Here is a 13,857-nt window from a genome sequence, read left to right on the forward strand (position 1 = left end):
CCGGACGTACGATTTTTTGGCCATGCGATTTTTGGCGTTTCCCAAATTGCTGTGTTTTTTTGTTCGTGGAGAAAGACGCACGTTGGCCGCAAGTTTGTCTTGCAACCCGAAAAAAACGTAAGCGCCCGTAGAGTCTGTTTGACATGACAAAGAACCTCTGCAGCCAGTCTACGGCTCGAAAATCAGCACGTCACACGCGCGCCCTCCGTGCGTTTCTTGCATTTTTTGCACGTAGACCGGCCATAGGAGCACGTACGGCCGGTTGTGACCTAGGCTTAAAGGGACATACTTTCATATTAAAAACAAAACGAAATTGGTCCAGAATATGCCCTTTAACATGGTGCGTAAACATGTCAGTTCCCCAGAATTCAAAAGGGTGTGATGTCAAATTCACGTTCTCTATACACATCAGAAATTACAAGTTACAACCTTTCGTCACATGCAACATGTGCCCGTGACTGATGACATTGTTCATTGGGAACAATCTGTGATCACCATTGTTTGTCCCACCCACACACTTCTTTGTTGTTCTTAAACTCAATTGTTGGCGATATTTACAAGTAATTAAAGCGAGTTATTCTATGGAATCAATTTTGTGCCAAAATGTTCATACAATACTTTTGAAATATCAAACAAAAACGACAAATCAAAATACAAAAAACAAAACAAAACAAAAAAGTCAATTTTTTTAGACTGGCAAACAAATTATTCGTGTAATCGTGCAAAATATCAGTCTATTACTCTTCAGAAACCTTTTATTTTTGTTCCGCGTCTTTCTCAGTTTTGTTTGACGTAATTTATTTTGGTTGCGATTCCAGCTTTCTCGTTTGCGCTCCCTGACTTTTTGCTTGCAGTTTTGGCACAAACTTCACGTGTGGGTGGGCTGTCCAGGAATGCATTCCCATTGGCTAACTTGTGTTTGACTGACAGCTATGCTCAGTGATTCCCCCGGAGGCTGTTGCGGCCATTTCCTACTCGGATTTTGGCGGACTGTTTGACGAGTGACCGATCCATTGACGGTAAACAAGGATCGAGTGGACTTCAGTGGCGACTATGATATTGAATTAATTCAACAAAGTGTAAGTGCGGGACAAATGTGTTGTATGTGTTGCAGTAGTACACATTATGCAGGTGTTTCGTGGCAAGTCAAATGTTAGACTTCGCTCCACTACCCAATATAATAGCTGTCTTGCTAACGTTAAACACACCTACATAATGTGTACTACTGCAACACATACAACACATTTGTCCCGCACTTACACCTTGTTGAATTAATTCAATATCATAGTCGCCACTGAAGTCCACTCAATCCTTGTTTACCATCAATGGATCGGTCACTCGTCAAACAGTCCGCCAGAATCCGAGTAGGGAATGGCTGAGTATAGCTGACAGTCAAACACAAGTTAGCCAATGGGAATGCATTCCTGGACAGCCCACCCACACGTGAAGTTTGTGCCAAAACTACAAACAAAAAGTCAGGGAGCGCAAACGAGAAAGCTGGAATCGCAACCAAAATAAATTACGGCAAGCAAAACTGAGAAAGACGCGGAACAAAAATAAAAGGTTTCTGAAGAGTAATAGACTGATATTTTGCACGATTACACGAATAATTTGTTTGCCAGTCTAAAAAAATTGACTTTTTTTTTGTATTTTGATTTGTCGTTTTTGTTTGATATTTCAAAAGTATTGTATGAACATTTTGGCACAAAATTCTCATCTCATTATCTCTAGCCTCTTTATCCTGTTCTACAGGGTCGCAGGCAAGCTGGAGCCTATCCCAGCTGACTACGGGCGAAAGGCGGGGTACACCCTGGACAAGTCGCCAGGTCATCACAGGGCTGACACATAGACACAGACAACCATTCACACTCACATTCACACCTACGGTCAATTTAGAGTCACCAGTTAACCTAACCTGCATGTCTTTGGACTGTGGGGGAAACCAGAGCACCCGGAGGAAACCCACGCGGACACGGGGAGAACATGCAAACTCCACACAGAAAGGCCCTCGTCGGAGACGGGGCTCGAACCCGGACCTTCTCGCTGTGAGGCGACAGTGCTAACCGCTACACCACCGTGCCGCCTTGGCACAAAACTGATTCCATATTATTCCACCCATAGCTGTTTGTTTCATGTCTATTTCCCAACTAATTACTTCCGCTGCTTCACTTTATCTGCAGTTGCGATAGAAATTAAAGTATTACGTCCTCAGAAAAACTGCCTTCTTTGTGCAACACGTTCTGATATTCAACTGATCATGACGATTTTATGAATATGCAAATTATCCATGACCTTTTCTGGCAACTTTTTGACTATGCATGAGCTCCTTCCCCCTGAAATGAGCCGGCTACACTGACTGTAACTATTAGCACAACCCATACTATTCTATAGGACAGATCCCCTTACAAGAGAAGTTAAATAAGCTTGTTACTCTTTTTTTTTGTTAGATAAATTAAATAGTAAATTACACGTCATTACTTTCCAGGCAGAAACTGAGTTTGACACCTGGTTCACGCTGGACAACTTTCACTAGTGCTTTTAACAAGTTGCCCACCAGGTTAAACTTCCTAAACAACAAAAAAGCACGAGGTTTAATTTAAAAACTAATTCTCATTTTCTCAGCTGCATGAAAATTCACTTCGCATTTAGCCTCCGTTTACAACTACAGCATGAAATGTTGCTAATTAGCTGGCTAACTGTGTACAAGCTAATTCAAAATAAGCAATGAAACCGCTTCCTAAAGTAGCTGGCCTGATTCAGCAAGAATACAGACGCTCACTGAAAACGAAAGCAATGTAACTGAAGTTTTTTTTTTTTACAAATTGTGAATTAAAGTGCTGTATTTTAACTATCGAGTCTAATTGGTAATATAAGGTGTCTGCATCTGACTAGCTTAGCCTAGCCTAGCCTAGCTAGAGACACAAACGTCATGCGCGTTGCTAGATCTCCAGTGGGAACATGAAAACAGACCCTGGTTGGAAAGTTTATAAACTGAAGAAGCAAATCCGTGTGGATGCTTGGTGTACAGAAGATAAATACTATGCTCTGTTTGTGTTTTCATCCACAACCAGGCCCTGACTCGCGCTCTCCACACTGCGCCTGCACTAGCAGGTCATGAACTCATAAACCCAGTTGTACAAGGCAGTATTTTCCCCACCCGTATTCTGACAAATCCCGCCTTCTCATTAACTCCTTTTTCTATCCGCCGATTACCAACGGGCGAACTGACGTACAGTATAAAACGCTAACCAATCCCAACGCAATACTCGGGATACAAGTACCCAATCATCGCGCAGGAGGCGGGATTTGTAGGGAAAACGAGTGGGAAAGAATAACGCTTATGGAAATGGGAGCGAAAACAAGCAAAAACAAACGCCCAGTATAATAAGATTTACCGTTTTTGCAGCTTCTGCCCACGTCCTCCCTTTCTTCTTCTTTTGTCTTTCCCTCATGTCTGCGGTCGGTTCTCGGAAATCGACCTAATGTGCGAGTTTGTTACTGTTAAGCTGGAAATGTTGTTTCGGTTATGCTGCGAGTCCTACCATTTCTGCCATATTGGGTCCTTACTGTAAGTGGCAGGTCATGTGACCATGGGCGTGACGTCACCTTACTGTACAATGCACATCCAGGAAAGCTGCTAAAGCATAATGCATGAGGTTTTGACATTGATAATATATATTTTTTTAATGTAGGTTAATTATATTTACTTTTTTCTACGTTGTTCTAGCTGGGCTAGATCACTTAAATCTATGAATGAGTTTATTTTTATTTTTAAAACCTCAGTTTTTCTTAAGTGTGAACACTTTTCTAAGCTCTGTGCCCAGTGATGAGGTTCTCCTAGGATGAGCTCGATCCCTTTGGTATTTTCGATCAAGTTTTATTTCACAACATGAGCTTTAATACCCTCCTAACCGAATCCTAAGGGGTCGTTTTTCCGAGATGTGACATGTGCTGTGTGTGATAAATAAAAGCGTGCTGTATTCTTGTGTGCTCTAGAGGTCAGTAATGTTTTAACTGAATAAATATTTCATCATGAATCTTACCCATCAGTCATGGCAGAAACAGAAAATCCTCATCAGTGGTTAGATTGTGATATGCCACTGAACTGCAATACATAAGGGGACTGCAAGTCATTTGTTTTTCATGCAACATAGCTATTTACTGTTGCCACTGATTGTATTCAGGTATGACACTACAGGACTATACAATACACATGTAGACAAACACGAGGAAACTGTGCTTAATTTGTTGATTCAAAGCTCTGATACAAAATTATTGTGCAACAAGAAAAGGCAGCATGATCTCGCAATAGAGTAGTTTAAAAAAAAGGCAAAATCAGATCTTGTGGAGCTTCTTCTGGATGTACAGTATGCCATGGCAAAAGCGCCATTTTTAAAACACTTCATGGCTGAAACACACTGGCACATGCCCCCATGGCAGAAGGTGGCACCTGAGACCCAGAGGCCACTGAGCTGTTTGATGAAGTGGGCAGACTTGGCCCTTGATACCTTGGGAGAGAAAAAAATACGAGTCATGCTAATATTCATTCATTCATTCATTCATTCATCTTCAGTAAAGTGCTTTATCCTGGTCAGGATCATGGTGGCTCTGGATCCTACACTGGGCTCAACGGATGGGATACCAATCCACTGTCCACATACACACAGCTTCACACACTGATTCAGACCTAACAGTAATTTAGAGTAACCAGTCCTCCTACTGGCATGTTTTTGGGAGATGGGAAGAAGCCCAGAAAAGAGAGCAGGCACAGACAGTAACCAGTCCTCAGGATTCAACTAGGTATCCTGAAGCTGTAGGGCAGCAAAATTCGTCAATGCACCAGCGTGCCATCTTGTCAAACCCGATCCGGGCTTGAAGTGAACTATGTTTGGTTGACTTGGCCAAAATTGCAGCAGTAGAGTGGCCGGTTTCCTTCTGTGCACTCACATATACAGTACATTCACATCTATGGGCAATTTAGAGTAGCTAGTTAATCGAACTGCATGCCTTTGGACTATGGGGGAAACCAGAGCAGCCGGAGGAAACCCACACAGACACGGGGAGAACATGCAAACTAGATGCAGAAAGGCCCCTGTCAGCCACTGGGCACGAACCCAGAACCTTCATGCTGTGAGGCAACAGTGCTAACCACTGCGCCACCCTGTGCAATCTCAATTCAACATAAATCTTAATAATAATAAGAGGCACTGTGTTTCCTCATTGTCAAAAAAACTTTCTTGAGGCACTCACCATGATCTGGCCCGCATGACGCGTGATGCTGTTGTCGTTCTCCTGTGCTGAGCAAAGTCACAGAGCAGATTTCTTGTCCTCATCTCTGCTCCTTGTAGGTCCAGTGGGACCATCGTTGGTGATGTCATGTCTAGCTCCAGAACCATGACATTTTCTGCCTGTGCAGCGCAAACAAATTCATCAAATGTGGTACTGGATTATTATTCATAATGACAATTAATATCCCCTGTAAATAATCTATTGTTAGAAGGCTAAAAAAAAAAACCAAAATGCTGTGGCATCTGTGTACCAACCCTGTATCTGGAAGGAGATCCTGTTGCCACAGCAACTTGTGCATATTGGCTGATTGGCCTCTTGTATCCAACTGCAGACGTTGGCCTTTGTCTGATGCGAGGAGAACTGCTGGAGGATAAGTTTCAATTGTTAATTTACTCGTCATAAAGTAATTAATTATTTAAGGAAATACTGTAACATACAGTGAATACACTAACTTTTCAGAAGGGAGAAGGGGTAAGACTTTCCACTGGTCTTCCTCACTGTCAAAGTGAAGGCGTTTTGTGATCTTGTTTTTCTCCTCAGGAGGAATAAAATTGTCAATGATGAGATTCCTGCAAAACATATTACATAAAATCAGCAAGGCTAAAATAGTTTTCCACTATGGGTTAGAATGTCTATGTACTATCATATGAGTATGTCTTGGTGGGGTGCGTTCGTTTGTGATGGGAACTGTGGAGAAAGTACTTGAATTTCATCTCTCTTGTCAGTTCATTTAGTGTCTGCTCCAGCTCTTGTCTCGTTGTGACATGTTCATCGATGATGTCACCAATCTCAGCTCGTACTAACTGCAGTTTGCTGTACAGCTGTGTAAAGACAAGACCTAGAGTTATTAAAATGCATCTCATGTATTTTCCTTTAACAGAATCATGTTCTGAAAATAATGACTGATCAATCAAACTCTAGGGCGAGTACTGAAATGGTGATAAGTTAATAAAACAGAATGGTTGTCCTGATTACTGATAGAGATATCTATTTGGCATGCTTGCAACTGGTGCAGGCCGGTTTGATTGCGACTTGTTTTGGCTAGTTCCAGTTAAATCCTTGAAACTTATCTTCGCTCGCGCATCTGCTCTCTGTTTCCATCAGGTTATCCTGACCAGTGATGTAATGCTTCATCACTCATTGGCGTTACCCTGTCATACACATAACTCAGCTCTATAAAGCCCATCATCCAATCATTTAGCTATAGCTAAATGATTGTACAATGAATATCCGTAAAATTAAGTTATGTATTGATTATTGTACATTGAATACCTGTAAAATTTACATTTAGTTATCATTAATTGTACATGGAATCCCAGTGAAATGTACAAGTTATTCTGTAATGTTGTTTACATTTCACTTTATTTTTAACAGGATTATTCTGGCAACCACAGCTGCCAGTATTTTTCCGTAAAAACAACGGATTTTTTTTTACAGTGTACACCACACTCTTAGACCCCATCTTCCAATCATTTAGCTACAACACACTCTTGAATGTAGACATATACTCATGTTTGTCTCTCAATAAACTGAGAAACATCTCAGAACAGCTGTGTCTGCGTCAGTGACTGTTGCTCCTGGATATCTGTGAGCCAGAATCTCCTAGGTGGTAGAAGCCTACATTCCTAAATCATACCTTGTCAATTCAACCTCCTTCAGTACAGGTAGATCAAAACCTATCAATTACCTAGCTTCATTAGCTTCCATGGAAACCTCTCTAAAATGGAAAGACTTTTTTTTTTATTTTTTTGAGTTCTACAAAATGTTCCCTCAGAGGGCCAAGCCAAAGGACCTTCAAGAGTTCTACACTCAGGTGTGTCTACATACCATAATATAAAATATTTTTAATAAAACACGACCTTATGAGGGGGCGGCACGGTGGTGTAGTGGTTAGCACTATCGCTTCACAGTAAGAAGGTCCTGGGTTTGAGCCCAGCGGACGACAAAGGCCTTTCTGTATGGAGTTTGCATGTTCTCCCTGTGTCTGCGTGGGTTTCCTCCGGGTGCTCCGGTTTCCCCAAAAGGCATGCAAGTTAGGCTAATTAGTGGCTCCAAATTGACCGTAGGTGCGAATGTGAGTGTGAATGGTTGTCTGTGTCTAAGGCCCTGTCCACAAAGCAACAGATTCAGGTGAATCCGATAAAATTTTTTATCGTTTCGGCCTGGCGTCCACACGGCACCGGCGTTTTGGGTGCTCCAAAACGATATTTTTTGAGAACGGTTTCCAGAGTGGAAAAATCTGGCAACGGCGCCATTGCGAAGTTGTCTGGATGAGTAGAACGGATTTGTTTACGATGACGTCACAACCACATGACTAGAACAAGTCATCACGCCGGGTAGAAGAAGGGGTTTATGCGCATGCGTCCTACTTCTTCTATTGTTCTGGTGTCTCCGATGGGACCGTCTTACAGCGCACGTAGAGGTGTGGCATGTGTATTGCATCGTTTTCAGCAAGCGTTGCGTTGCCATATGTACCTGATATTTTACTGATCCGTTGCCCATGTGGACGTGATATTTTTTTTACCCGCTAAAAAAAAAATCTCGTTGTCATGTGGATGTAGTCTATGTGTCAGCCCTGCGATGACCTGGTGACTTGTCCAGGGTGTACCCCGCCTCTTGCCCATAATCAGCTGGGATAGGCTCCAGCTTGCCTGCGACCCTGTTGAACAGGATAAGCGACTACAGATAATGGATGGATGGATGACCTTATGAGAATTTTGAACAAATTCAAAAGATAAAGCTATATATATTTAGATTTTGTTTGGTTTCATACAGGTAATAAGAAAAGGTAATAAAGCTAACCAAAACCGCTATAGCTAACCTTAGTTTTTCTTCTTTTCATGTAACTTGTGTGGCTTGTTATGAATTGTGTCCATGACGGAACAAATATTTCTCCTCATCCCTGTTAAAAAATATTGGCTTATTTGTGTAGAGTGATGACCTAGTCAAAAGCAAGTTTCACCTTCTTGAGCTTTTTGGTTTTGAGCTCCACCTCCTGCTGTAGAGTTGAGTAGGTCTCTTTCAGTTCCACTGTCTCCTCATCCTGCTCAAACATCAGCTGCTGCATCTCCCTTTCTTGTCTCTCCTATGAGAGATCACAGACACACACACATACTCATACACACACTTTGAATTAGAAGCCTACCATGATCTATCACTAGAATTAGAAGACGACAACGGCTAGTGTATATTTGCAGGTGTTACCTGCTCTGCAATCTCCTGTCTCTTTATCTCTAACATTCTCTGCTGCTCATTGGTGTGGTCAATGATATTTTTGCCTCCAATCAGGAGCTTGCTTTCCAAGGCCTAAAGGAAATCACAGCAAACAGGATCCTATTTATTCTGTAATTAACTGCCTGAAAAGAAGAGTGTGGGTAAAATAGCTTCAATATGTGTACGCTCCAACCTTGTATTTTTCTATCATAATTCCCATAATCTGCTGTTCCTTCAGTAAATCCTCCATAGTTTGCGAGTTCTCATCCAAGATGTCTAATTTCCTCCTAAACTCCGGGCTGTCATTGGCAGAGCTCTTGGCCATCTGCTGCTTCCACCAGTATTCCTCTGCTCTCTCTTCCTTCACCATCTCCACAGTGTCCACCTCACAGTTTCTAGGTGTCTCCACCTCTCCACTGCTCATACTTCTCTTCATCTTTACACTGTTCCTCCGTCTCCTCCTTTCTTTTGCCAGCATCCCTCGTTCCTCTAGCTGCGCCTTCAGGCGGGCTATTTCTTCTTGGAACTCACGGAGCAAAGCATCTTTGGGGTCCTCGTTGATCTTTGGCCTGTTTTTGATATTCTTTGCTCTGTTTGCAAACCTCAGGGTGGCGAGAGTTTCTTCATAGTGGCATGATGTGGGTCCTATTGTAGCCACTATGACAGTTTTAGAGTTCCCTCCTAAAGAGTCCTGCAACAGACGTGTGAGTTTGGAATCCCTGTACGGGATGTGAGAATTCTTTCCATCCACCAGTGCTGAGATAACATTTCCAAGAGCACAGAGAGACAAGTTTATTTTGGCAGCTTCTTTGAACCTTTGGCCCTGGGCACCTGTCTTGCTTTGACGTTCATTGCCAGCCAGGTCCACCATGTTTAACTTGCCAACCCGAATATGCTCCTTGCCATCGATGCCCATTTCGCTGCATTCGATGGTTATAACAAAAATGGCATGCGAACGCGAACTGCGCTCGTTCATTTTCGTAAATCCAACAGACCTGGATTGATTTCCCAAATTCATCACATGTTCAATTTCTTTGATGTTTTTCGTCACAACAGAAGACAGGCCTTTGACGTAAACGCCCAATTCTGGACTCTCCTTAAGCTCCATTTTTTTGTTATTGTCCTTGCAAAGGAGGTCCCGGATCTCATCTTGATATATCTCCAGATAGGACACTCTCACCAAGTATTGCTGGTTCTGGGATCTGGATATATGGGTGAAGATATGGTGAAAAGAGTTTGGTATGACCCCTCGTTTTTCTGGATCCATGGACAGACCTTGCATGGTATATGTCTTCCCGGTACCAGTTTGACCATAAGCAAATATAGTTCCGTTAAAACCGAGTAACACAGAGTCAATGAGGGGTTTGCACGAGTAATCGTACAGGTCGTTTTGTTTTGAAAACATGTCGTAAACAGTGTCAAAAGTGAACGTCTTGTTCAGGGTCCCGGCAGCTTTCGGGTTCCTGACGCTTACCTGGCCCAGCTTCACATCCACTTCAACAATCCTCTCATGACTCATCGCCTCCTCTTTCTTGTTTACAGGGCGGCATCGAACCACCACCTTCACCGTCTCCGCTTTCTTACCCAGCGACATGGAGCGCGGCCGCAGCATCACCAAAGCACTGTTTCTTTTCGACATCTTGCGGTGCTGATGCTGTCGCTACGTGCAAAACCCTCTTCTAATTAAACGATGTCTTGGAAAGGCGAAGCAGGAATGACTGTCCACAAGAAAAACGCCCAACTTCCCACATAGTCCAGAAAGCATTTTTCCCCACGAGGAAGGATTGATCCATATATACACATATACATATATAGCACTCACTTGGAAAAGATATAGTTCACAAACTGATTCTGCCTGAAAGAAGATGATGAAGGCTCCAGTACTGGCATTCTTTACAGAGACAGCAATATCCTGCTTCCCATCTCCATCCTCCATCCACCACACCCTGCAGCGCTGCAGCACACACACACACACACACACACACACACACACAATAGAACGCTGAGACTCACACGAGCATCACTCCCACCTAGCTGCTTATTATAGGATAATTATAATAATAGTGAAATGCGGCTACTACTAATTTTTCATTATTATTATTATTATTATTATTATTATTATTATTATTATTATTATTATTATTATTATATTGCATCAGAGCTCATAAGCAAATCACAATTATTATTTTTTTTTTTTAAATCAAGCTGGCTGCCAAAAATGTTGGGGTTGCTCCACTTCCTTATAAGAAGCAGTGTGGTCATGTCATCTTAAATCTGTGCATTAATTTAGACTACTGGGTCTTGTGTTTTAGTCTGATGTAATTACAAAGTCATGATGCAGTGGACTGGAGTCCAGTGTCCCCATGCAGGACAGGCTCCAGGGCCACAGCGATCCTGATCAGTATCAAGAGTTTCAGGCTCGGTGCTCGGTTAATCTCTGCAATGGAGTTTTTAAGCGAATGTTAATGACAGGTTATGGCAGAAAACACAGTAATGGTCTAATTTTAAAATATGAATGGGGAGCAGGTCTGAGGCACTTGCAGAGAAATGCTGTAGAGCAAAGATGCTTTCAAAAATAACAAAATTAAATGTTTCTACATTAAAAAAAAATGCTATAAAGAGCAGTAAGGAGGTACAGTTTTATACAGAAATGAGGTGTAGGTTTTACTGAGCATCTTCTAGAACCAGCCTCAGTTCTTCTGGACACTTTGGTTGTCACACTTTCTTCTCATTTTTGCAGCAGCCTTCATCATGTTTTCTGCCTGAAAAGTGTCTCTGATGTAATAAACTTCTTGCTTTACTGACATACAATCTTTTTTTTCTGTTGCATTTAATTTTGTGCTGGAAAACTAATGTTTGGAAATCTGAACTGTTTTTGTACTGGCTCGATAATGTAGAAGTCATAAAATGAAACTCTAAGAAAGTTTGTACAAATGGGGTGCCTATACTTTTGCACAGCACTGTATATACTGTGTTTAAGATCAAAATATTGCTCTTTGCATGTGTCTTTGGGTGTTTATAAAGCATGGCAATAAATTAATAAGAATTTTGGGCATTATTATTATTATTATTATTATTATTATTATTATTATTATTATTATTATTATTATCATCATCATCATATTGCATCAGAGCTCATAAGCAAATTAGCAGCACAGTGATTTAAAAAAAAATCAAGCTGGCTGCCAAAAATGTTGGGGTTGCTTCAAGTAAGCTACTTCCTTATAAGAAGCAGTGTGGTCATCTTAAATCTGTGCATTAATTTAGACTTATATGAGTACTTGGTCTTGTGTTTTAGTCTGATGTAATTACAAAGTCATGATGCAGTGGACTGGAGTCCAGTGTCCCCATGCAGGACAGGCTCCAGGGCCACAGCGATCCTGATCAGTATCAAGAGTTTCAGGCTCGGTGCTCGGTTAATCTCTGCAATGGAGTTTTTAAGCAAATGTTAATGACAGGTTATGGCAGAAAACACAGTAATAGTCTAATTTTAAAATATGAATGGGGAGCAGGTCTGAGGCACTTGCAGAGAAATGCTGTAGAGCAAAGATGCTTTCAAAAATAACAAAATTAAATGTTTCTACATTAAAAAAATGCTATAAAGAGCAGTAAGGAGGTACAGTTTTATACAGAAATGAGGTGTAGGTTTTACTGAGCATCTTCCAGAACCAGCCTCAGTTCTTCTGGACACTTTGGTTGTCACACTTTCTTCTCATTTTTGCAGCAGCCTTCATCATGTTTTAAGTGTCTCTGATGTACAGTAATATGCTGCTTGCTTTACTGACATACAATCTTTTTTCTGTTGCATTTAATTTTGTGCTGGAAAACTAATGTTTGGAAATCTGAACTGTTTTTGTACTGGCTCGATAATGTAGAAGTCATAAAATGAAATTCTAAGAAAGTTTGTACAAATGGGGTGCCTATACTTTTGCACAGCACTGTATATACTGTATTTAGGATCAAAATATTGCTCTTTGCATGTGTCTTTGGGTGTTTATAAAGCATGGCAATAAATTAATAAGAATTTTGGGCATTATTATTATTATTATTATTATTATTATTATTATTAATAATATCATCATCATCATATTGCATCAGAGCTCATAAGCAAATTAGCAGCACAGTGATTTTTTTTTTTTTAAATCAAGCTGACTGCCAAAAATGTTGGAGTTGCTTCAAGTAAGCTACTTCCTTATAAGAAGCAGTGTGGTCATCTTAAATCTGTGCATTAATTTAGACTTATATGAGTACTGGATCTTGTGTTTTAGTCTGACGTAATTACAAAGTCATGATGCAGTGGACTGGAGTCCAGTGTCCCCATGCAGGACAGGCTCCAGGGCCACAGCGATCCTGATCAGTATCAAGAGTTTCAGGCTCAGTGCTCAGTTAATCTCTGCAATGGAGTTTTTAGGCAAATGTTAATGACAGGTTATGGCAGAAAACACAGTAATAGTCTAATTTTAAAATATGAATGGGGAGCAGGTCTGAGGCACTTGCAGAAAAATGCTGTAGAGCAAAGATGCTTTCAAAAATAACAAAATTAAATGTTTCTACATAAAAAAATACTATAAAGAGCAGTAAGAAGGTACAGTTTTATACACTAATGAGGTGTAGGTTTTACTGAGCATCTTCCAGAACCAGCCTCAGTTCTTCTGGACACTTTGGCTGTCACACTTTCTTGTCATTTTTGCAGCAGCCTTCATCATGTTTTAAGTGTCTCTGATGTACAGTAATATGCTGCTTTCTTTACTGACATACAAACTTTTTTTTCCCTGTTGCATTTAATTTTGTGCTGGAAAACTAATGTTTGGAAATCTGAACTGTTTTTGTACTGGCTTGATAATTGTAGAAGTCATAAAATGAAAATCTAAGAAAGTTTGTACAAATGGGGTGCCTATACTTTTGCACAGCACTGTATATACTGTATTTAGGATCAAACTATTGCTCTTTGCATGTGTCTTTGGGTGTTTATAAAGCATTAATAAGAATTTTGGGCATTATTATTATTATTATTATTATTATTATTATTATTATGCTAGGGTGGCATGGTGGTGTAGTGGTTAGCGCTGTCGTCGCCTCACAGCAAGAAGGTCCAGGTTCGAGGGCCTTTCTGTGCGGAGTTTGCATGTTCTCCCCGTGTCCACATGGGTTTCCTCCGGGTGCTCCGGTTTCCCCCACAGTCCAAAGACATGCAGGTTAGGTTAACTGGTGACTCTAAATTGACCGTAGGTGTGAATGTGAGTGTGAATGGTTGTCTGTGTCTATGTGTCAGCCCTGTGGTGACCTGGCGACTTGTCCAGGGTGTACCCCGCCTTTTGCCCATAGTCAGCTGGGATAGGCTCCAGCTTGCCTGCG

At 41.2% G+C, this 13,857-nt stretch overlaps 2 protein-coding genes across 2 annotated transcripts in view; both read right to left on the reverse strand.

Moving 5' to 3' along the window:
* The window catches only part of asxl2 (ASXL transcriptional regulator 2), a 39,676-nt gene extending 36,116 nt beyond the window's left edge, over positions 1-3,560 (reverse strand). The window contains exon 1 of the mRNA XM_060934140.1: positions 3,396-3,560. Within this exon, the coding sequence (XP_060790123.1) occupies positions 3,396-3,452 (57 nt within the window). The 5' untranslated portion in view covers positions 3,453-3,560. The remainder of the gene's footprint in view (positions 1-3,395) is intronic.
* An 842-nt stretch (positions 3,561-4,402) lies between these two features.
* Positions 4,403-10,141, reverse strand: kif3cb (kinesin family member 3Cb). The gene is made up of 8 exons (XM_060933045.1): positions 8,696-10,141; positions 8,494-8,595; positions 8,252-8,374; positions 5,992-6,110; positions 5,742-5,858; positions 5,544-5,652; positions 5,251-5,408; positions 4,403-4,508 (listed from the first exon to the last, which is right to left on the reverse strand). The coding sequence occupies exons 1-8, from the start codon at positions 10,139-10,141 to the stop codon at positions 4,403-4,405; spliced, it is 2,280 nt and encodes a 759-aa protein (XP_060789028.1).
* Between the last annotated feature and the right edge of the window lie 3,716 nt (positions 10,142-13,857).

Source organism: Neoarius graeffei, chromosome 11, assembly GCF_027579695.1.
Source record: "Neoarius graeffei isolate fNeoGra1 chromosome 11, fNeoGra1.pri, whole genome shotgun sequence".
Lineage (NCBI taxonomy): Eukaryota > Metazoa > Chordata > Actinopteri > Siluriformes > Ariidae > Neoarius > Neoarius graeffei.